The following is a 22,392-nucleotide window of genomic DNA, read 5'->3' as shown; positions in this document are numbered from 1 at the left end:
TAACTGGCAGCAGTGAGCTCAGCTTGGGGCCAGTAAATGGAGCAGCATGTGGCCCCAGGGAGTGTTTGGGACTGGCTAGGCGGTGCTGCCAAGCTGGTTTTGGCAGTCGCAGTCTGGAAAGCACCATCGCGGTCTGTGCTGTGCCGCAGGCCAGTGCATGGGATGAACCAGACTTTGGGACTGACCCCCTGGCCCCCAGGACCAGAGCATCCCTGCACGCAGAGCTCCCAAGGCCCAGCCTGCTCTAGGGACTGAGGGCACAGAGGCTGAGAAGCATCTGTGGCCAGGGCCTTCACATAGGGCAGAGCATCCTGACCCTGGCCTCCTCCATCCTGCTCGAGGGCATCCCTGTCCTGGCCTCCTGCATTCCCACTGCAGAGCATCCCCATCCCCAAATCCTCCAGCTCCACTGCAGAACATCCCTGTCCCCAACTCCTCTGTCCTCCACTGCAGAGCTTTCCTGTCCCAAAGTCTTCCAGCCCAGCTACAGAGCATTCCTGTCCCCAAATCTTCCAGCCTGGCTGCAAAGCATCCCTGTCCCCAGCTCCTGTCCTCAGATCAGGACCAGCATTCAGCCTCTCTGTTCCTCATCCCCTGGCTCTTCCCTGCTCTCCCACTGCACTTGGAGCTGCACATCCACTCCCATCTGCTGAGCATGGGTTGGGGCCTGCTGTCCTCACAGCTGCCGTGCCACCACACCCCCGTGCAGTGAGCCTTGGCATGGGGGACCAACTGGGCCATAGCGTTGCATTTTGGCAAGGCCAATGGTGCCGGCATGGGCTCAGCGGGTGCCCCGATCCCCTGCGTGGCTCCAGCATCCCCGTGCCCGCTCACCGAGGGGGGCAGGACTGGAGGAGGGAACTTCGGACAGCTTAAACTCATGGTCAAACCACACCTTTAAGCTCCTACAATTGCCCTGAGTCCTGCTAGGACACCAAAATCTTTTGGGGACCTGTGTTGAGCCAAGCCACCTTCTTCAGGCAGCTGGGGCGCAAGGCCGAGTTCGGGCTGCTCCCAGCAGGTCCCAGGCAGCCTTTTCCCACTGGCCACGCTTATCCCTGCTGATGGTTGCACTGGGGCTGCTGGCAGCTGGGCACCATGGGGCCRTGGTCCCCCACTCCCTGCTCTGCTCCTCCGGATGGGTGCCCCCAGGCTCACCGGGTGTCCCCTGCCTGTGCCACCTGCAGCATCCCCCAGCCCGGCTCCGGCTGGAAGGGAGCCCATAGCATGGCAGCACTTAATTAGCAGGTAGGGAGTGGAGCAGGGCGGCATCGCTCAGTCACAGCTTGGAGCCACTCAGTCATCCCAAAGGCATCCGCCCCACAGGGAGGAGCGCCCCGGCCCAGCATGTAAAAGCAGCCCCACGCGGCCGGGCTTCCCTGTCGCCTCGGAGCTTCCTCCGCTCCYGCTCGTCCTTACTGCCCGCACGGCTGCAGCGTCATGGCAGGGCACGGCACTGGCCTGCTCCTGCTCCTGGGTCTCATGCCAGGTAGGCGCCACYGGGCTCCTGCGCCTCGCCGGGGTGCCACTGAGGGATGCCAAGCGCCCAGCGCCCAGCCCTGCTCCTGCAGCGATGCTCCCGAGGATGGAGGTGTCCCTGCCCAGCCCTAGAGCGCCATGGGGTGCCAGGCCGGGCTGCAGTGCCGAGGGTTGGCAGGATGGAGACAGAAATACCCTGCGGTCGGTGGAGCACCAGCAGCCAGAGCCGACCGTGCTCAGGGAGGCCCAGACACCCACCCTTTGGACACGCCACGTCCAAAGCCGGGCAGCCGGTGTTGAACCCATCACCTCCACGCGGTGCCAACGGCTCAGCCTGCCCCAGCGGGTGCCCAGCCCCGATGGATGCCTGGTCCCRGCGGGATGCCCGGCCCTGGTGGATGCCCGGCCTTGGCGTGTGCCTGGCACCCAGTGGATGCCTGGCCATGGCAGATGGGTCCCTGCAGGGCTGTGCTTTGTCCCTGCTGCCAGTGGGTCAGGTGCTGCTGGGACGCGGGGTCGGGGTGCCAGGGCTCTGAGTGGGCTGTGCCCTGCGTGGGCGCCCGCGCACTCCCCGGCCAGCGATACCAGTGCCTTTCTCTTCCCAGCTCTTCTGCTGGCTGTGAGGATCAACGGCAAGGGCCGGGAGGTCCTGTATCTGGCTAAGGGTGACTCCGTGAAGCTGGGCTGCCCCTACGTCCTCGAGCCTGAAGACAACGGTCCCCAGGACCTGGGCATCGAGTGGATCCAGATAACGCCCGAGCGGAAAGACCCGGAGAACGTGGTGAGTGTGCTGGGTGCCCACTGCGGCTCCCGGGCTCGGCTCACCCTTTGTGCCTCAGTTTCCCCTCTGCCCAGCTGGTGGGGGGGGGGAGCCCCCTGTGCAGCCTCGGGAGCCTCCCTGTGTCAGCACCTGCAGAGTCACAGGAACCATCGCCCAGCTGCATCCCGCAGCCACGGGCAGGGCTGGGAAGGACTAGGTAGGGTTGGGCAGGGCCAGGAAGGACCAGACAGAGCCTGGCAGTGTAGGCAGGGCCAGGCAGGGCTGAGCAGGGTCTGAAAGGGTTGGGAAGAACCAGGCAGGGCTGGCAAGGCTGGGAAGGACCAGGCAGTGCAGGCAGGACAGGGAATGACCTTGCAGGACCAGACAGGGCAAGCAGGGTCCGGCAGGGCCAGGAAGTGCAGATGGGTCTGGGAAGGACCAGGCAGTGCAGGCAGGGCTGAGCAGGGTCTGGCAGGGACAGGCAGGATGGCTGTCTCGTGGAAATAGCTAGGGCATTTCCCCTCCTGGCTAGCAGCCCCAGGTTGCCACCAGCCTGGGCTGGCCCTGCCCGGCCTCACCGCTTGCTCCCCCCGCCAGTTCCTGTCCTACCACGACCATCATGTGAACTATGGCAGCGGCTCGGGGCTGCAGAACAGAGTGGCCTTTGTGCAGAATGACCCCAGCCAGTACGACGCCTCCATTCGCCTGGCCGACCTGCAGGTCTCCGACACAGGCACCTACCAGTGCCGGGTGAAGAAAAACACTGTAGCCGTGCACGAAGTCATCGTCACCGTGCAAGGTGAGCCCTGTCCCTGTCCCTGAGCCCCGGCAGGTATCCCCAGCGCAGGGGCTGTGGTGCAGCATCCAACTGCTGCTGCACCGTCCCCTGTGTGGCCCTGGCACCTGCTCGCCATGGTTCTGCCTCGCTGATGGTGTTTCTCACGCTGCAGAGAAGCCGGCCACCCCGCAGTGCTGGACTGAGGGGGAGCTGACGCAGGGCAACAGTATCCTGCTGCGGTGCTACAGCCAAGGAGGGACCACCCCCCTCTCCTACCAGTGGGCCAAGCTGGCCAGTGGCTACGGCGGGGGCCGCCTGCCCTCTGGCACCATCCAAGGTAAGAGGGGGTGATGGGTGCCAGTGGGGCTGCGTGCACTCCGGGAAGCTTCCCTTGGGGAGAGCAGCCCTGTGGGCTGGAGGGAGGCAATGGGTGCCCATGTCTGGTGGTGCCTGTGTCTGTGGGTGCCCATGTCTGCATGCACCTGGGTCGCTGCCCGCCTGTGTCCAGGAGTGCCCATGTCCATGTGTGGCCATGTCAGTATTTGCCCATGTCCACATGCACCCATGTCCATTGGCRTCTGTGGGTACCCATGTCTGTAAGTGCCCATCTCCATTTGCACCCATATCCGTGGGTGCCCATGTCCATGGGTGCCTATGTCCCTGTGCAACCATGTCTGTGGGTGCCCGTGTCCATGTGTCCCCATGTCCATGTGCACCTATGTCTGTCTGCACGTTTCCGTGTGTGTGTGTGTGTATGTGTGTGCTCATGTCTGTGAGTGCCCATGTCTGTGTGCTCCCATGTCTACGTGCATCCGTGTTTATGGGCGCCCATGTCCACGCGTGCCCATGTCCACATGCAACCTGTATCCGTGGGTGCCTACGTCTGTGTGTTTCCCTGTCCGCGTGCACCCATCTCCATGGGTGCCAGTGTCTGTGTGCGCCTGTGTCGGAGGGTGCCCGTGTCCCAAYGTGTGGCAGCCGTGGGGGCTCACAGGACCCTGTCTCTCCCATGCAGGACGTGCTCCTGGCGACCTGTTAATCCGCAGCCTGTCGGAGGCACACGCCGGCGTGTACCAGTGCCGCGTGACCAACCGTGTGGGCTACTCAACGTGCCAGCTCAACCTCAACCCCACGCAAAGTAGGTGCAGGCTTTGGAAGGCCATGCTGGGAGGGTGATGGCAAAGCTGGCTCTACTCACTAGGTTTGCCAACCCCATCCAGAGCTCAGGCAGCTGGGGGCCACCCAGGGCTGGCTGTGCTTGCCAGCGTGCTGCGGTGGGCCCTGTGGGCACCGAGACCCGGGGCAGCCCGGCTGAGGGCTGCCCCGGGAACTGGACAGTTGCAGGCAGCCGGCAGGGAGACTGGCGGTGACAGGGTTTGCTCCCACAGCAGGAGGAAGACAAGCGGGCATCATCGTGGGCTCCATCCTGGGCTCCCTCCTCCTCCTCACCCTGCTGGGGCTCCTCATCTGGGCTCTGGTCAGCCACTACCGCCGGAAGGAGTGCCAGCGGGCATCCAGCGACTGCAGGTGAGTGGACACRGCGTGCCCAGGGCCAGCAACCAAAAGGGGCCAGCAGGCACAGACGGACACYGGCAGGTAACATTGGGCACCACTGGGCATCGCTGGGTACCACTGGGCACCGATGGTAACTGCAGGGGACCTCCAGGCAATGATGGGCACTACCAGGTACTGCTGGGCATCGCTGGGGGCTCCTGGGGATCAGTGGTCACCAATGGTCACGGATGGGTGCCACCAGGCAATGGTGGGCACTGATGGACATCACTGGGGACCAATGGGCACTGATGGGTGCCATGGAGTGCTAATGAGCATTGCTGCATACCACTGGGCAGTGATGGGCACCACCGGCTACTGATGGGTGCTGATGGACACTGATGGGTGCCACTGGGCACCACTGGGCACTGATGGGTGCCACCAGACTGATGTGCACCAACGGGTACTGATGGGCACTAATGGGTACCAACGGGTGCCACAGGGCACCATCAAGAACTGCTGAGCACCAGTGGGCACTGATGGGTGCCACCAGGCACCGATGGATGCCATTGGGCACTGACGGGTGCCACCAGCGCTCACTTTTCTCTTCCTCCCAAGAAGCAGCACGGGAGGCACCATGACCAGAGCGTGCAACGTGTGCCACCACAGCTACTCACCCCACGGCATGAGCTACATGCAGTGCCAGCACGGCGACAGCGATGAGAGAGCAGCCGCCCTCATGTGCAACGAAGGCATCCGGCACCAGGTCACCTGCCCGGCCCTGTAAACGGCACCCGCAATCGCCGAGCCCCAAACGGCAGCGCTGGACTTGACGGAGCCACCAAGCCACCGCTGCCACCAGCGGCCCGGCCCTGCGGCACGCCGGGCCCCAGCGCCCCAGCACCGTCCCGCCGCCCTCCCCAAAACGTCCCGATTTGACTCCCCGGGGTGGGGAGCGCCTGTGGCGCCGCGGAACCAAAGCGATTCCAGCGAGCCAAGCCCGGCCGGGGCTGCCCGGCACAGCAGGAGGCGCGGAGCCGCTCCCGACGCTCCGCCAAGCTCACGGGGCCGGGTCGGCGTGGCCGGCGGGCACCGCTCCAGGAGGGGGTAACCCACTGCRGAGGGATGCTCCAGCCCGGCTCCCGGGCCGCCATGCAGGGTGACCCCAGCTCCCTCCTTGCCACTGAGGCATCGCCTCCACCCAGCCCGGCATCGCCATGCAAATTGAGGTCATTAATTCAGGTCCGTTCCCCCCCCCCCCACTTCCTTTCTTTACGAGACACGATTTTTAACACTGCCCTTAGTAATTTTGTCATTTGGGTTCATCAYGTTTTTGTTGGTTTTGGCCCCTTTTTGTATTTTTTCCCCCGCCCCTGTCCACAGAAGAGCTTTGGGAGCGTTTCTGCAGCCCTCTCACTCCAGAGGCCCCCCCCCCAGCCAGGCCCACACTATTTCAGCAATATTTATTTCCCCCCCACACTCCGTCCCCATCCCCAGCATTTGCTCAGGGTCGAGCAGAGAATCGCCAGCCCCCAAAAACACCCAAATCTCGCTGCCCGGCAGCCTCCCGCCTCGGCGCGGCGAACGCCTCCAGGATTGGCTTAGCAATTCTGTGTTATTCGAGACGCCGCTGACATTGGCACCAGGATTTGCAGTTTGGAAAACGAAATGAAATAAACCCAAAAGTGAATTAAACCCTGCTGCCGCATTGCGTTTTGCCAGCTGGAGCCTTCCCGCTCGCGGCGGCCGGTGGAGGAGCCCCGGGGAAGCGGCAGCATCCCCCTTTTTGGCCAGGCTGCCAAGTTTGCAGCCCTCAAAGGGCCGCAGCATCCTCTGGGAAAGACCCAAGGGAGCCCCGGGCTTTTCCTGGGCTGCGGAGCCCTCCTGTGTCTGCAGCACTGATTTATTGAAAGGGGATTGAGGGGAGGGAAAGGCTAATTTGGGAGGCAGGTCCTGCAACGCCATCCCGGGGGAGGTTTGCACCCCAGGCTTCGGGGGTCTCACGCCGGGTGGTGTTTTCAGGGTCTCAACCTGTCGCTCCCAGCCCTGAACCTTTCCTCCAGGCAGGCTGGAAGCCCATAAATATCCCTGCAGCCAACTCGGACCGAGCGGCTGCAAGGCGCCCGGCACGTTCGCCATCCCAACCTCCCGCGTCGGTGCTACTGATGCAAGCTCCTGTGGCCGCTTCGGGGCGAGCTGGGCACGTGTTGGCACCGGGTGGCTGGGCAAAGCCTGAGGGACGGGCGACGGTCTTGGCAGCACCCGTCACCCAAAGGGAGTTCCTCGCATCCCAACCGCAAATGCCAAAAGCCTGAAATTAAGCCGTGTCTTAACCGTGATCCTGCTCCCCAGCCTTTAGAGTCGATGCGTTCCTGCTCTCACCCACCTCTTACCTCTCATTAAGGCAGCCGGTGACCGAAAACTGGCACGTCCCAAGTCCGGCGCAGCCGTGTGGCTTCAGTCCCCACCAGTCCCACCAGTCCCACCAGTTCCTACGCCTGCCCGAGAGCCAAGAAACCCAGGYACCAGCAGCTGGAACCTGCCCCAAAAGCCGTCACCGTTGCCCGCTTGAGGTCCCCATGAGCTGTGGAGCAGGGGACGATACTGGGGGCGGTGGCGACCTGCCGCTGTCCCTGAGTGTCCCCATGTCAGATGGGAAAAACAAGCCCGGACAGTGACTGGAGCCAGCCCCAAAGGGCAAATGTGGCCAGAGTCCGGTACAGCCTAACCCCAACGCTAATTCCTACCCGAAGCCTAGCACTAACCCTAACCTACTGCTAACCCTAATGTTAACCTTAGCACCAACCCTGAGTCGGACACAACTCCAAACCCTGCTGCTAATCCTAGACCTAGCACTAGTCCAAACCATAAACCTAACCCTAAAACTAACATTAGCGTTAACACTAGCGCTAATCCTAACCATAACACTAGTCCTTGTGCTAACCCTAACTTTAACCTTAGCACTAATCTTAACTGTTACAGTAGTCTTAACCCTAAGCCTGCCTTTGGGCCCAGACTCCCCATTGCAAGGCCCTGAGCCAAAAAGCTCCCTGATGTGGCTCCCCTCACCCCTGCCTTAGCCCTAACCCTGCCCAGAGCTTTATATATATCCTTAACCTTACCCCAATCCCAGCCTTGAACTTAACCCTAACCCCAGCCTTAACCCTCCTACCTAGCCCTAACCCTACCCTTAACCCAAACTTGGCCGTAGCCTTAACCCTAATCCCAGGCTTAACCCTCATACCTAACCCTAACCCGAATTTGGGCATAGCCATAACCCTAACCCCAGCCATAGCCTTAACCCTCATACCTGAACCCAGCCTTAAACCTAACCCTAACACCAGGCTTAGCCTTAACTCTCATACCTGAACCTAACCCTAAACTTAAACCTAACCGACCTATATCCCCATCCTTATGTCTCGTACCTGAAGCTGTCAAAAACCCCAACTCCAGCTGCAACCTCAGCTCCCGTCCCTGACCCTAATTTCAGTCCCCCCTACCCCAAACCAGACCCCCAAAATGGCCAGCGCAGCTTCAGCCCAGCACCAGCTCCTCAGTCCCACCAAGACTCCACGCTCAGACCCCCCCCCAGCCCCAAACTTCACCCTGCCCTGGCTCTTGGCCCCAGCCCAAATCCCACCTCGAGCCTCTGCGGCTGAACCCCAGCCCGACACGGCCCACGACTAGCTCTCCCGGGTCCAAACGTTCCACTGAAGTTAAACCCTGGCTCAAATCCCGGGAAGCCCAGGCCCCCCCAGCCCTGCCCGGCTCATCGGCCCCGGTTTAATGGTCACCCCGGAGCAAGGAGCCGGCGAGCCCGGCACGTGGCTCCCCGCGCCCAGCCGGTGCCGGTCTCTGTCTCGGGGCTCTCGCGGGCTGGTGGCAGCAGGCAGCCGGGAGCCAAGACGCCCCCGGGGAGCCCGAGCCCCCTGCCAGGCAACCGCGCAGCCCCCGAGGACCATTTTGGCTTTTTCCACCCGAGTCACCGCTTAAAGAGCAGAAACAGCGTTAAGGAAGAAGCCRGGGCAGGCGGCTGCAGCGTCCCGGCAAAGCCAGACGGCGTGAAACCTTCCCCGCTCCCGAGGCCGGGTCGGACAGGTCGGACCGGCCCTGGAGCTGCCGCTTTGAAGTGATGCTTCATCCCGATGGTATTAGGCAGCGATTGAAAGGTTGATCGGGTCCAAGGGCCAGAGCAAATTAAGGAGGTAACAAAAGCCCGGCTAAATAAAGAAGGCAATTGATGTTTAATAGAGAGGCTTGTTGCAATGGGACACGCGGATGACACCAGCTCGCAGGATGGTGTTTTGCTCCCCTTTCGTCTGCCTTTTTTCRCCTCCAACACGCTAAAAGCAGCACAAGCGCCAGCAAAGCTGGGACCAACCCAGCCCTGGGCTCGTCTCAGCCTCTGCCAGGCTGGAGAGACCACGGGGTCCGAGCCGGRGTCCCCATCCCCTCCACCGGCTCCATCACAGAGCCCTTTGGGGCGGCCGGACGTGCCCTAGATTTGGGGAAATTCCCCCCCGTGACTGAGCAGGGAGAAACCCCCACGCGCTGCAGCCCCCCCCYGCAGCATCGCCCGCGCGGTCCCAGCGCCACGGCCAGCGGGGCACATCCCAGCTGGGCGCAGCACGGCACGGAACAGCCGGGCACGGTGCAAACAGGCACGGTTGGGTGCAGCATGGTGTCAAACAGCCGGGCATGGCACGGCGAGGCTTGGCACAGCTGGCTTGGCTGGGGACAGCACGGACGGGCACAGCGGGGCACGGCACGGCACGGTGCAGCAAGCCCGGCCATCGCGTACCTGGGCACCGTGACGCACCGCTGCCAGGCCCCGGCGGGCGCCCTGGGCTCCGGCGGCCGCACGAGGGCTCCCCGGCACTGGGGGCGAGCTCTGCGGGCGGCTTCCGCCCCGGGGCTGCGGTTTCGGGCGATGACTCAAGGTTCGCCGCTCGGAGCCGGGGGATTTCCTGCAGCGACGACGGCTGCCCGAGCTCGGGCTCGGCTCGCCGCCGGCTGCCGAGCGGCGACATGCTGCCCTGCCTGGCGCTGACGCTCCTGCTGCAGCAAGGTAAGGGCGGCACAGCGCCGCGCGCGCGAGGGGCTGGGGACCCCGAGCCACCCCGGGGGATGCTAAAACCTGGGGACACGGGGCCTGCAAAAGGCCCAAGGGGCTCCCGGCGTCAGGCTCCCACCTCGTCCCCTCGCAGCCGCGGCCCGGTCCCCCGCGCGGGTGGCCGGCGAGGTGGGTCGAGCCGTGCTGCTGGCCGCCGACGCCGGCCCGGGCTTCCAGCACCGAGACGTCATCTGGCGGTGGCTGGCGGCACGCGAAGAGCTGGTGGCCACCTATTTCCGCGGTTCGGCGGAGACGCTGTACCAGTCGCGCTTCCGCGGCCGCAGCCGGCTCCACGCCAACCTCAGCCTGGAGATCCTGAGCCTCGAGCTGGGCGACAGCGGCACCTTCTCGGCCCTGCTGGTGGACGCGCGGGGCCGGACCGAGACGCGGGTGCTGCAGCTCACGGTGCACGGTACAGTGGCGGGTTGAGGGGGGTGGCGAGAGCGGGGTGTTGGGGTGGGCTCTGGGAGAGGACGTCCTGCAAGTGCACATGTGCATATGCAAACATGCATGCATGCACCCCACTCACAAACATGCATGCACATGCATGCACCCGCATAAACATGCATACCCATGTGTTTGCATGCACCCCTCACGTGCATACACGCACGCACGCGCATGCATGCACCCACGCATGCACTAACATGCATGCACATGCATGCACCCGCATAAACATGCATACCCATGTGTTTGCATGCACCCCTCACGTGCATACACGCACGCACGCGCATGCATGCACCCACGCATGCACTAACATGCATGCACATGCATGCAAGCACACACAGGCAGCCAAACACTGGCGTGGATGCATGCACACTTGTGCTCACAAGCACACGCGTGCACGTGCATCCCTCCTCTGCCCCCACACACAGCCGCATGCATGCACGCAAACACGTACATGCATGCACATAAATACAGGCTCACACATGCAGGAATGCACACGGATGCCAGCATGCACACGGGCACACACGATGTATGCGCATCCTCACACACGCGCACGCATGTGCTCGCACACGCGCACGCATGCCCAGACCAGGGGATGCTCCGACTGCCGCTGCTCAGCCGCAGCATCCCCCGTGTGCAGAGGCGGTGACGGAGGTGACCGTGGAGGTTTTCATGTCCAGCCAGCGCCGGGCCGGCTCTGCAGAGCCCTGCGAGGCCTTTCTGAGATGCACAGTGGCCGGCGGCACCGCCGTCACCTACAGCTGGGCCCGCAGCGGGGGCCAAGCACCCGGCACCGACGGCCGCGCGCTCGGGGAGGCCGGCCGGGTGCTGCAGGCCAGCTTGGCGCCGGCCGAGCGCCACGTCGCCTTCACCTGCACGGCGGCCAACGCCGTGAGCCGGGCCACCGCCGCCGCCGTGCTGCCCTGGGAGCACTGCCGCCGCGCAGGTACGGCATCGGGCACCCGGCACCCGCGCGGCCCCCGCCGCAGCCGGCACCCACCCACTGGCGTCCCCGCGCAGGGCTGGCCGAGGCCTCGTGCCACTACGGGGACGTCCTGCTCCTCGCCGCCCCGCTCCTGGTCCTCGCCGCCGCCGCCGCCGCTATCGCCGCTGCCATGGCCTGCGCCCACCACCGCTGCTGCCGCCGCCGCGCCAGTAGGTGCCTCCTGCCTGCCCGGCACCCATGGGTGCTGCTGGGCTGCAGCGGAGCCACGGCTGCCCTCTCTCTCCGCAGGGAAGCCCGTGCTGGAGCTGCCGGCCGCCAGCCGCGACGCCGAGCCCGACGCCGTCTAGGACGCCAGCTGAAACGGGGGAGAAAAGCGCTTTCCGTGTTGCCGAAGGGCGGGAGCATCCGAGCGGAGCTGTACAGCAGGGGGTTAATACGAAACGACAGAAAAATAAAAGGGAAAGCTGAAACTGCCAGCCCTCCCTGCAAACGTGGCCGCGCTTTCCGGCGGTGCGCACGAGCCGCAGCGCRTCCCGGCACCGCRCAGGTGCCRAYCCGGAGCCAGCCCTGGCAGCGCAGRGAGGGATCGGGCAGCCAGGCTCCTGCCGGCAGCGCCTGACCTCGCCGGGGCCCGGCTCCCGTCGGAGCAAGGGGGGCTGTTAACCACGCTGCGCTCGGCTGGGGGCAATTCCTGCCCGAAGCTGCCGGCAGCACCCGATGACCAGCCCAGATGTTGCTCTCCGCAAGCATTGYCCCGGGGAGGAACTGCCCCATGCAGGCGTTGCTCCTTGTGGGCATTGTACCATGCAGGAATTGCCCCATGCAGGAATTGCCCCGTGCAGGAATTGCCCCACGCAGGAGTTGCCCCATACAGGGGATTTCCCCATGCAGGCATTGCACCATGAAGGAACTGTCCCATGCAGCGACTGCTCCTTGTAGGCATTGCCTCTGCAGAAATTGCTCCATGCAGGGATTGCGCCATGCAGGAATTGCCCCGTAGAGGGATTTACTCATGCAAAAATTGCCCCATATGGGCATTGCCCCATGCAGGATTTGCCCCGTGCAGAATTTGCCCCATGCAGCAGCACTGAGTTTGGGAGCTGGCGCTGCTGCCTGGGCTACTAACGGGTGCTGGGGGCACCAGGCAGGTCCACGTCCCCTTCCCAGGGCCGGGGTCTCATGGGTGCTGCCCCTGCCAGCCTCGCCGGCCGGTGGCCCCATGTCCTCGCTGTGCCCCGGTGACACCGGGCTGCGCTCAGAAACGAGCCGTCGACACCCCCCCTCGGCCCACTCCGGCCCCTGCCCTCGTGCCGGCCCCGCGTGCTCATCCCCTCCATCCACGCCAAGAGCCTCTTCTCCCGGCTATTCCCCAAATCAGGCGGCCGCGGGGATTTCCAGGCGGCTCTTCCCGGAAAACAGCGGCCAGGCTYGGAGCTGGCCGGCGGCGCAGCCCCAGCTCCCCCCGCGGAGGCTCTTGCGCAACGGCGTCTCCGGCCGCGGCCGAAGGAAAAGGCCGGGAGAGGCGGCGAAAGGGGTTTTGCAGAGCAAATCGTTTGCACCAAGCGGCTGCTGCCGCCTCAACCCGAACRGGCACCGGAAAACCGAACAGCCCCGCGGCGCCGCCGGGCACYGGCAGGTTTTGCACCGGGGAAGCGAGCGTGAAAGCAGAAGCGGCAGCACACGGAAAGGGGAAGAACCCACCAGGCAGCCAAAACCAAGGGATTTTACCCCTGCCCACCCCCGGGCTTGGATGGGGATGCGCTGAAAAGCCACGTGCGTGACCGCAGCTCCCGCGGGAGGGAGAAACGGAAAGGGTTCGTTTCCCGTCACTGGAAATGRGGATTCGGGGGGGTTTTAGCCTCCCACAGCTCCGGTGGGGGGGGGGTGTCCGAAGCTCCCTCGGTCTGACCTCCCCTGGCTCCAACTTCCCGGAGCGTTTTCTGGTTGACACAGCAAGGAGGGACGACAGCGTATTAAATTTAGCACCAAGAAAAGTCTTCTCCTTCCCGGGGCAGGAACGATTCCCACCCACACGCGAAACGAAACTGCTCTTTAATCGGGTTGAGGAAGCATCGAGGGGGGCAGCAAGTCCCCAGCACAGCCTGACCGAGGGTCCCCAGCCACCGCGGTCTGTCCCCACCCCCCGGGACGCGTCCCCTGCAAGCGAAGGGTGCAGAGGCCGCACGCAGCTCGGCGCACGCAGGCGGGCTGCGGTAACGGAGCAGCTTCCCCTTCTCCTCGTGACAGAGGTCAGAGGCACCGTCCTGCCCCGTGGAGATGTTGGGTGGGGGCCGCTTCTGCCTCGCGGCCGTCCTGGCATTGCCACCGCAGGCCTCGGGGACGGGCACCCGCAGGAAACGGGAGCAGGCGCCGCCGGAGCTCGGGCACGAGCGCAGCTCCGTTGTCACCCCGTCGCGTGGCTCCCGGCGGCGGTGCCACATCCCAGGGGGACCCGGCRCAGGCCAAGGGCCGCTCCACACCCGTGGGCCGCCCAGCTGCGGCCGCAGACGTCTCCCAGCCTCCTGCCGCCCTCACCGGGAAYGGACCCCCGGCTCGGCGTCCGGATGAAGCCCCGCAAGGACGGAGGCCCCCAGCTCTCCGGATGGAGGGAGCCCTTGGCTGAGCGCGAGGCTCCCCACCGCTCCCTCGCCACAACGGTAACTCGGCGGGAGCCTGAGCCGCTGGGTGTGAGGAAGAGGAGGGATACGGGGCAGGCGGGTATCAAACAAGCTGCCTGGAGGGTAGCAATAAGGAGACGGCTCTTGCATCACACAAGATGGCACCGGCACGTAAACACGCGCCCTGGGCCAGGGCAAGGCTTGCTGGCCTCTGCCACCCCTTTCGGGCTGCAATCAAAGTCATTACGTCTTGCACCGGATCTGCTTCCTTATCTGGGTGTTACTGCTCCGTGCTGACCCTGGGGCGCTCCACGCGCCGCCTCTTGGCTTCCTTCCTCCCTTCGGGGAGGCCCGGACACGGCGAGGGTGCCTGAGCATTTGGTCRCAGCTCCGTCTCCCATCCCTTTCCCTCAGCATCCCGCCACGCCACCAGCAAGCCAAAAAGGCTGCTGCCGTCACCCCCAAGGGAAAGGACGCAGGACACGGACCGGCAGTAGAAAGGGACCGTGCGGATGTGCGATCTGCTGCCGTTGCTCAGAGCCTGCCCGTTAGCGAGCATCTCRTTGTCCAAGCCTCTCGCCCGCCCGTACGTTACAAAATGCAGCTCTGGGCTCCCTGCGGCAGACACGAGCTCCTGTCGCCCAGCTCTGTAGGGCTTCCCAAGCAGAGAGCGACCATCAAAAAAACATCTTCAGCCCGTCTCTCTGCAGGTTCTTCAGCTGCCGCTCCACTGCGGAGGTGAAATCATTCAAGCCCAGGCTGCAGGAGGAGAGAGGAGGAGAGGTGGGACTTGGATCCCAGTATCCCAGACCCGGGCGAGCTTATCCTCAGGGAGCGCCGGAGAAGTGGGGAAGTTCGCTCTCACTGCAGAGYCGGGAGCGGAGACCCTGGAGAACAAGGGCGACGCTTCGTGAAGCAACTTCGGAGCCCCATGACCCTCCGTCGCACGCGACGCTGGTGTCTCAGACACCTCCCTGAGCAGAGCTTGTCCCCGCGCTGCCTCGGCAGCACCCTCTGGTGTGYGCAGTGCCGCCGCCGGCTCCGCTCAGCTGCGCTGCGAGGTTTGCCACCACGCCGGGGTAGCGTAGCCACCATCATTTTTTATCACACTTACCATCACCCCCCAGGCCCAGGCTCAGAAATGACATTCCCACAGACCTTCACCCCTCATCCACCCTGTGGGGTCCCAGGGTCATATTAGGGCCGCTCTAGAAGATCGGCTGCAATATTTATACTTATGCACGGTGCTTGGGCCATTAGAGGACAAGCAGACAGCTGGTCTTTCCACAGAAACTCCATAAAGACACAGTGGAGGGACATAAAAGCAGCCCTCCTGGGTCAGACCAAACCTTATCTACTTCTGCAGCGCTGTTTCCAGCAGGCACCAAAAGCAGGTGCTTAAGGAAAGTGTTTAGGAACAGGGCACGTAGGCGGCAATCACCCCAGCATCACCCTTCCTGCCTCCAGCAACCTGCAGTACAGGGATTTTCTGAACCAGGAGCRAAGGTTGGGACACGACGGTCCTTGGGGAACTGAGCAGGAACAGGTTTGTACTTCAGGGCGAGCTGCATCGCTCTCCAGGCACCACTGCTGGTACGAGAGCTCAGCCAGCCATGGAGGCATGTGTGGGGGTCTGCGGCCCAAAAACAAATCCCATCCAGGGGCTTCAGCCTAAACTGTGGATCTGGTGCCACAGGAGATGCCCTGGGATATCTAAGTTGACTTCTCGGGGCTGGCAGAGAAGACACAAGACCTGTGTCCTTCTGGAGCAGTAGCTAAGGATGCCAACTTTCAGCTGAAAATAACTCTTCCCATATTGCCAGATGTGAAGAAAGCCCTGAGTGATCAGCTCAGAGGGAGGCACCTATTTTGGGGACGGTCACTTTAGGCCTGTATCCCCTGGATGAAGGCGACACCACCAAGGCTTGAACAGTGCAGATCCACGCATGCACGACAGATCCCACTGTGCGTGGATGAATAGGCAGGAGGAGCTGGAGCATGCAAGCTTACCGGATCTCAGTGAGGTTGGGACATCTCTGGATGAGGATCTGCATGTCAGCAGTGCAACGATCAGTGAAAATATTCCCAGATTCAGATGCCGGAGGCTGGAGTTCTGGGCAAGAGCAGATGAGAGTTGCTTACAGGAGCCATCTGAGAGACTGCAGCTGTGGAGCCTGCAAAGGACCCAACGCGGGGGRAACCTGTTAGCATCTACCCACCATCCCTCCTCACAGGGCCACACCGCTGACCTTCTCCCTGGCCTCGCTGGCCTCCTGCCCACCCACTGCTGCTCCCAGACCAAAGCCATGGGTCTGATCATCCAGCTGCACATGAGCTTCCTGCMGGCAGCAGATGCTCTGATGAAAAATCTCCTCCCACCAAGGCAAAGGAGTGGGTAGAAGGATGTTTTGCTTCTTTYATTCTCTCCCTGAAAGAGAGCACTATGTAATGGGACCCTTAGGAGGTTCCTCTGTCCCGCTGTGAATCCTTCTGGCTCGTTATCTTCTGCTCAGATCAGAAATAAATTTTTGTGTCTGAAAAGTTTGGACCGCTGAAAACTACAGAGCTTTTACCACTGAACAGGCACCACAGAGGGGCAGCRTTCCCCTTGGCTCCAGGCACTGTCCACATTGCCTTATCCTTAGCGGCTGCCTCCAACCTCGGGCTCCAGCTCAGCGGACATCRTGAGCGGCAGCGCCTGTGGTGCCCTCCAGCTTCCTGGAGGTGAATTTCCCTTTCTGCTCAGTGAGGGGCACGTAACACGAGATGGGACACAAACACGAGCTGGAGATCCACGCCAACATCAGATGTGGCCATGTGGCCCATCATCACCTGGGCAATACTCACCCTAATTTCTGTATCGTGCACCCTGGGCTCTCCAGCGCTTTTAACAAGTGGGAAAGGCCCTCGTCCCGCAGCTTGTTCTYCTTGAGGTCAAGCCTCAACAGGGTTTTGTTCTCCTTCAGGGCRAAGGCCAGATCTTCACAGCACAGTTCGGTGAAGGCATTCTCCTCTAGACTAATGGACAGGGAGACAGGAACAGGAGGGCGCTGATGAGAATGAGGAGGCCAGAACAGCACAAAGGGAGAAAACAGGAAAGCTAGAAAGAGAGATACTACAAGAGATTAGGACAAAAAAGGACTGGTGACAGCTCAGATGAGGCAGGGCAGGAATGAGACATTGGTGATAGGCTACAGACCAGTTATCTTAAGAGAGGTGAAAAAGAAGAACGGAAGGGACGGCACAGAGGGTTACAGGTAAGAGACAGATACGAGCCACAGCACAAACTGGGAGAGAAAGAGACCCCCGCGAGGTTTTTGCTGGATGGCCTGGATGCCACCATGTAYGGCCATGTCTATGCGGGGTTACTGCGAGAGGCCAAAGAAAAGGCAAGGGACCAGCAGCCTGAAGAAATGCAGCTTGTAGCAGGGGGATGCAGCTGGCTGTGGCCCCAGGTGGATCAGAGGTACCTCAGGCTCTCCATGCGACAGTCCGGCTTCRGTAGGGCAGAGCAGATGTCCTTCACTGCAGTATCCTTTAGATCATTTTGAATGAGACTGTGGAARTTAAAGAAGAAAACCTAAGCCTGGAAAGCAGGGCTAGACCCACCAGGGCCACCACAGCAAGTGATCTAGCAGCTAGCAGGATTAAGGAATAAGATCTGCAGGTTTTATGCAATTCTAGACTCAGATCCCTCCATTCCTCCATTCCTCGTTCCTTCTTTCTGCTCCCAGGCTGTCATCCCCACACCTCTCGCAGCACAGCCTGGCTCCTCCTGGCCTCCTCCAAGCTCTCCTCTGAATCATGTCTCTCCCAGATGCTGAAATGCCTCTGTCCCCAGATGATAGTGCTCCACAGCAGCACCACAGCAAAGCTTTAGGGCTGAAGGCAGGTTGGGACAAGGCTTATGGTGAGGTTCTTGTAGCTCCTCATCATAAAAACTCTCCTGCGAAGGCAGTATCCCATCCCTGTTCCTCAGCTACTTTCTCACCTCAGCTCTCGGATTTTGTGCAACTCAGWACCAAGTTTCTCCAGGCCTTCATCTTGGATGTAGCAAGAATCCAGGATCAGGCGCTCTATCTTGTTGCAGCAATTCAAGACATAAGCAAGGACTGTACAATCCACAGGCATGAGGTACAGCTCTGAAAAGTCCATGCAAGCATCTTGGCCAACCACGTCAAACACAAGCTGGCTGTTCCGGGATTCAAAGAGCAAACTGAACACATTTATCAGCTTCCTCTTCTCTTTGGGCTCTTTCGCACTCTGCAGTTTCTTGTAATCAATCTTACTTAGCCATCCAATGACATGACGAGTCACCTCTGCAGAAAACTTGCCCAAGTATCTCTCCAGTGGAGCTCTGGTTGCAGGATGGGAAAGACCACTCAGGAAACGAGAGAAGATTTCATAGCTGCCTTAGTTACAAGACCTGGCATTGTCCAATACRAATTTTAAGTTGTTTTCCTGGTAATCAAGGTAATGTACCAGAGCAGAGAAAAACTCCTGGAGGGTAAGGTGAAAGAAGGAGTAGGTCACTTCACACGACTCCCAGCTCTTGGGGTTCTCCACCAGGAAGGCAGTAAGGAACGGAGAGTTCTGCACATCAAAAGCCTGTAAATAGTTGTCATCGAAGACAAGAAGGCGGTTAGTGAGGCCATAGTCAGCCAGCCACCCTAAATGAGCCAGGATGCCTCGGATGTCCTCCCACACAGGCCGCGTCTGGCTGTGGCTGGTCAATGATGTGGGTGAGGTAKCTCACGAAGAGCTGGGTCATCGTCTTGGGCATGGGCTGCAGCTTCCTGGTGACAGCCGTGAAGCAGGGTTGCAGCGCGGTGCACGTGATCCAGCAGCAGGATGGATTGTAGCACAGCGTGTACAGAACCTGACTGTCCCGCACATATGCCAAGGCCTCCCTTGAGGTTTTGTCATCTCTGAAGAAATTGGTGAAGTATCTCTCCCGTTCCTTGGAGAGGAATCCCACGATACTGGCCACCCTGTGGAAGATTCCAGCCTCCAGACTGGCCAGCTTGCTGGGGCGACTGGTCAGCAGCACGGAGCATCCCTTGAGCAGCGTCTGCTTCAGCAGACTGGCAATGATCACAACGACGGGCTTCACGTCCCTCGGCTTCGTGCACAGGCCCTGAGACCCACTTCTGCTTAGCGCCAAGTCACTCTTACTCTCATCCAAGCCATCAAAGATGAAAAGCAGTTTCTCAGGGTCCTGCAGGATCCTGCTCAGTGTACCCCTGAGGCCTGGGTAGTTTTTACAGATCAGAGATTCAAGGCTCATCTTTTCCTCAACTCAATTCCCAGAATTTGAAGAAGAAAACGAAGGTGAACTTCTGGTAGTGTCTTCCCCTGGCCCAGTCAAAGACAAATTTCTGCACCAGYGTTGTTTTGCCCATGCCAGCTACTCCGCTCACCATCACCAGGACGGGCACCCTATGGGACCAGGCACACCAGCGAAAGAGCCAGTTGGGAGTGATGCGCTCCAGCTCCGTCATGGTTTTCTTGTGGAGACGATATTCATTCAACTCCCCCGCGGCCTCCAGCACCTCATGTTCCTGGTGGACTGGCTTCCTGAAGTGACAGTCTGAGACCACCTTCAGTTCCACGTAGCAGCTGGAAATAGGGAAACTCTGATTCCCTTTGGAGTGCCCTGGAAAAGCTTCTTCTGTGAGCTTCTCTGTCAGCGCGCAAAGGGTTTCTCAGTGCTTTTTCTGGCAAACTGTAATCAAGACATGGGATGAGATGGACACAGCACAAACCCCTATCTTCCATCCCCTACRTCTCCCTTTGCACTTCCATCTCTTCTCCTGTATCGTCCATGGCTTCTTTTCTGTTCATCAGCATTTGCATTCAGAGATAATGAAAATTTTCTTCCAGTCCAGCCTCTCAGTCCAGAAACACCTTCTGGGTTTGGACTGGTCCGATTGACTGTTTTAGCATGTTGTTTTTCACTCTAATTTCTCCATTAAAATGGGAAATGCCAACTGAGTGGGGATGTGCRCTGACGCTCAGGCAGGGCACAAACAGAGCCAGGGCCTGGGGAATGACATGTACTAAGAACAGCAGCCCACCGACCCAAACCTGTCCTCGAGCCACCCTCAGATCAGGCATGTCTGCCTCCTCAGCATGGACAGATGCCTGCCAGACTCAGCTCTGTTGTGTACTGGCACAATACAGTCTCTGTGTGATCCAAAGCCCAGTCCTATCACAGTACCTCGCAGCTCCGACTCGACAGGATGTCCATATTTATTCAAGAATTGCTCCTTTAACAGATTGTGACCTAAAGAGAGCAGGAGAGAAAGCAAAATTTGTGCTGTTAGCTGGCACAGGATTTTTTGCAGTGTGAATTGCAGTATTGTCTGTGTTACCCAGTTAATGAACAAGAATATGGTAATTGTGAAATCCCTTTCCTATTTACGACACCTGAATGTTGTCTCATGTCACCAGCACCACAGATCTCAGCYACCCTCTCCAAGAGCTGGCAGAGCCACCATTGGCAATCTTCTCACCCCTGCTGCTGCATGAACAGAGGGAGGAAGTTGTGTTCAAGGTTTCCTCTTCCATACAGAGTCTTTTCCTTCTCTGCCACTACGTCTCCCATTCCCCTCTCCCACCTCTCCTTCTCCCACCCTCAGGGTTTGGTTCATACAGATGCCCCGCTCTGTTCCCGGTCCCTTTCCCGACCGAGTGACATGCAGTTACCGTTCTGAATGATTTCGTCCAGCATGGCATGGAGATTGGGGTGAGACGACCTGTTCTGTAGCTCGAAGAGGTAAACCCAGAGGTCCAGCATCACGACCTGCCCCTGGATCATAACATCTCCCACCAGCTTCTCAGCAGCACTGGCTGCATCATGAGCCTTCTCCCAGTCTGCATAATACTAAAAGAGAAGGACAAATGCAAAGCTGTGGAGAGTATAAGGGAACCAGAGAGGGGACACAGGGTCAGGGCATGCTGCAAACGCGGGTACCAGTCCTCAGGTTCAGAGCATGCTGGTTTGCATATCGGTTATGTTACATCTTCAGCATTCACTTTTCCCCTCCCCTAGCATGAAACAGGACTGTGCATGCCAGCACCGCCTGCCCAGCGGCAACAGCTGCATGCGTAGGACACGTCAGGCCTGGAGGACTTGGCACGGGCAGAGCTGCTCCTTTCAAACAGATCGGGAGAGACTCCCCTCCGCGGCCACCAGCCTCCCCTGCAACCCCAGGGCGGTGGGCTTGGATCCAGCTCTTGCATCTTTTGAAGTACTCAGGGATGGCAGAATTACAGCCGATGTAGGCAAAGATGTCTGTATAGGCCATGCTTCATTTCTCTGAGCCCAAACAGGATCGAAACAAAATCTGTTTAGCCTGAGAAAGTCAAGTTAAAACCAGCAGAGAGTGAACATAGCTGTTAACATCTCTCTGACTTGATGGATCACCCACCAGCATAGTCAAAACCAACTGATACTTCGTGCAGGTAGTCAAAGACAAAGTCAGTGGTGAATGATGAAGGACGGCTAAAACGCACGCAGCACACGCTTGAGAGGGACCTGACTTTCTAACAACCATAAGCTCAGCTCTGCATACGCAGTCTAAGCTCCCGAAATTTCAGACAGCTTAAACAAGAGTCAGGACTGCTGAGGAGRGAGCTGTGACCCAAAGGGTGAGGGAGAAAGCAAGCCCCACATTTGCCACATTTGCCCTGTCAGTGGYGTTAGTTAAGCTTGTGCTCTTCTTTGCAATCATTAAGTTGCTGAAAAGTTCCTAGCTCGCCTACCTGCTTTTAAGAAGCCGGTGTTAAGAAGCCAACTTTTAAGAAGCTGTTGCGGTGAGGCTGCAGGAAAGCACGCCCCGGGGTGCCGTGGGGAAGGGGGTACCTGGGCCTGCCGAGCAGTGATGAGGTGAACGCTGGTGAGGTCCTGCAGCATGGAGTGAAGATCGCTCTCGAGGACGTGGATGATGTCRGGGAGGAAGTGCTCGCTCAGCCTCTTCACTTCCAGGGAGCTGAAGTTTTCCATGTGTTTGCTGAAGGCTTCAAGGGCATCTGGAGAGGAAAGAGCCCACCAGTGAGGTGGCACGTAGCGCAGGGTCTGCCCCCCGTCCCCACAGACACCCTGAGCCCCACGGCGCCTGTGGACTCATCCAGGGATCCTCAGCAATGCCTGGAGATCAGCCAGGACACCCCGTGCAGCCCCAGCACCTTCATTTTGCACTCATCCGAGGAGGAGACGGTCCATGCCCTGACACCCGCGACCGCTTGTCTCCTCCATGGGGCACGAAGGGAGCTGGGAGGGACCAGCCCGGATGGGGACATCCACGTTTTGTGGACAGGGACACCAAGGCCAGGAGTGGCCCCACACAGACACTGAGGCTGGGGACAGCCCCATGGCCCCGTGGGGACACCRAGGCYRGGCACAGCCCCACRGGGACAACGAGGCCRGGCACAGCTGTGTGGCCTCATGGGGACACCAAGGCTGGGCACGGCCCCACAGGGACACCGAGGCCGGGCATGGCCCCATGGCCACGTGGGGACACCGAGGCTGGGCACAGCCCCACGGGGACACCAAGACCGGGAATGGCCCCACACCGACATCGGCCACGGCCCCACTCCCAGGCCAGGCCCAGCCCCACGGCGGCCACGAGACACGCCGAGCCTGCGGGCCCGGCCGGGGCTGCGGCACTCACCGCGGGCCGCCGCCGCCGCCGGTCGCCGCTTTCGGTTTCGGCTTCGGCGGCACCGGCCCTGCCCGGGACGGCGACGGGGGCCCTGGGC

At 60.8% G+C, this 22,392-nt stretch overlaps 3 protein-coding genes across 6 annotated transcripts in view; 2 read left to right on the top strand and 1 right to left on the bottom strand.

Moving 5' to 3' along the window:
* The first annotated feature begins 1,440 nt into the window (after nucleotides 1–1,440).
* On the top strand, nucleotides 1,441–5,295 carry VSIG8 (V-set and immunoglobulin domain containing 8). The gene is made up of 7 exons (XM_026079123.1): nucleotides 1,441–1,489; nucleotides 2,085–2,260; nucleotides 2,837–3,038; nucleotides 3,190–3,354; nucleotides 4,033–4,155; nucleotides 4,409–4,544; nucleotides 5,127–5,295. The coding sequence occupies exons 1-7, from the start codon at nucleotides 1,441–1,443 to the stop codon at nucleotides 5,293–5,295; spliced, it is 1,020 nt and encodes a 339-aa protein (XP_025934908.1).
* Nucleotides 5,296–8,791: 3,496 nt separating this feature from the next.
* SLAMF8 (SLAM family member 8) lies at nucleotides 8,792–11,505 on the top strand. The gene is made up of 5 exons (XM_026079087.1): nucleotides 8,792–9,576; nucleotides 9,716–10,033; nucleotides 10,706–11,011; nucleotides 11,086–11,220; nucleotides 11,300–11,505. The coding sequence occupies exons 1-5, from the start codon at nucleotides 9,207–9,209 to the stop codon at nucleotides 11,356–11,358; spliced, it is 1,188 nt and encodes a 395-aa protein (XP_025934872.1). The 5' UTR covers nucleotides 8,792–9,206; the 3' UTR covers nucleotides 11,359–11,505.
* A 2,889-nt stretch (nucleotides 11,506–14,394) lies between these two features.
* LOC112972494 overlaps nucleotides 14,395–22,392 on the bottom strand; it is a 10,548-nt gene continuing 2,550 nt past the window's right edge. Inside the window, exons 2-8 of one of the 4 annotated variants that reach the window (XM_026079094.1) lie at nucleotides 21,497–21,663; nucleotides 20,338–20,515; nucleotides 19,850–19,915; nucleotides 17,100–17,186; nucleotides 16,477–16,647; nucleotides 15,640–15,803; nucleotides 14,395–14,516 (exon numbers count right to left, since the gene is read on the bottom strand). In XM_026079094.1, coding sequence (XP_025934879.1) covers nucleotides 17,167–17,186; nucleotides 19,850–19,915; nucleotides 20,338–20,515; nucleotides 21,497–21,663 — 431 coding nt within the window. In that variant the 3' untranslated portion in view covers nucleotides 14,395–14,516; nucleotides 15,640–15,803; nucleotides 16,477–16,647; nucleotides 17,100–17,166. The other 3 variants (XM_026079095.1, XM_026079096.1, XM_026079097.1) reach the window with 3 other exon arrangements.

Source organism: Apteryx rowi, unplaced genomic scaffold (assembly GCF_003343035.1).
Source record: "Apteryx rowi isolate R43461 unplaced genomic scaffold, aptRow1 scaffold_492, whole genome shotgun sequence".
Classification (NCBI taxonomy): domain Eukaryota; kingdom Metazoa; phylum Chordata; class Aves; order Apterygiformes; family Apterygidae; genus Apteryx; species Apteryx rowi.
The sequence above is the reverse complement of the archived record's forward strand: the minus strand, read 5'-3'. Positions and strand labels throughout refer to the sequence as shown.

Bases quoted from the DNA above. Each gene is read 5' to 3' on its own strand.
- VSIG8 (XM_026079123.1), top strand. From the start codon at position 1,441: ATGGCAGGGCACGGCACTGGCCTGCTCCTGCTCCTGGGTCTCATGCCA. The intron at 2,261-2,836 runs GTGAGTGTGCTG...TCCCCCCGCCAG, and splicing joins GGAAAGACCCGGAGAACGTG to TTCCTGTCCTACCACGACCA. The intron at 4,545-5,126 runs GTGAGTGGACAC...CTTCCTCCCAAG, and splicing joins CGGGCATCCAGCGACTGCAG to AAGCAGCACGGGAGGCACCA.
- SLAMF8 (XM_026079087.1), top strand. From the start codon at position 9,207: ATGGCACGGCGAGGCTTGGCACAGCTGGCTTGGCTGGGGACAGCACGG. The intron at 9,577-9,715 runs GTAAGGGCGGCA...GTCCCCTCGCAG, and splicing joins GACGCTCCTGCTGCAGCAAG to CCGCGGCCCGGTCCCCCGCG. The intron at 10,034-10,705 runs GTACAGTGGCGG...CCCCGTGTGCAG, and splicing joins GCTGCAGCTCACGGTGCACG to AGGCGGTGACGGAGGTGACC.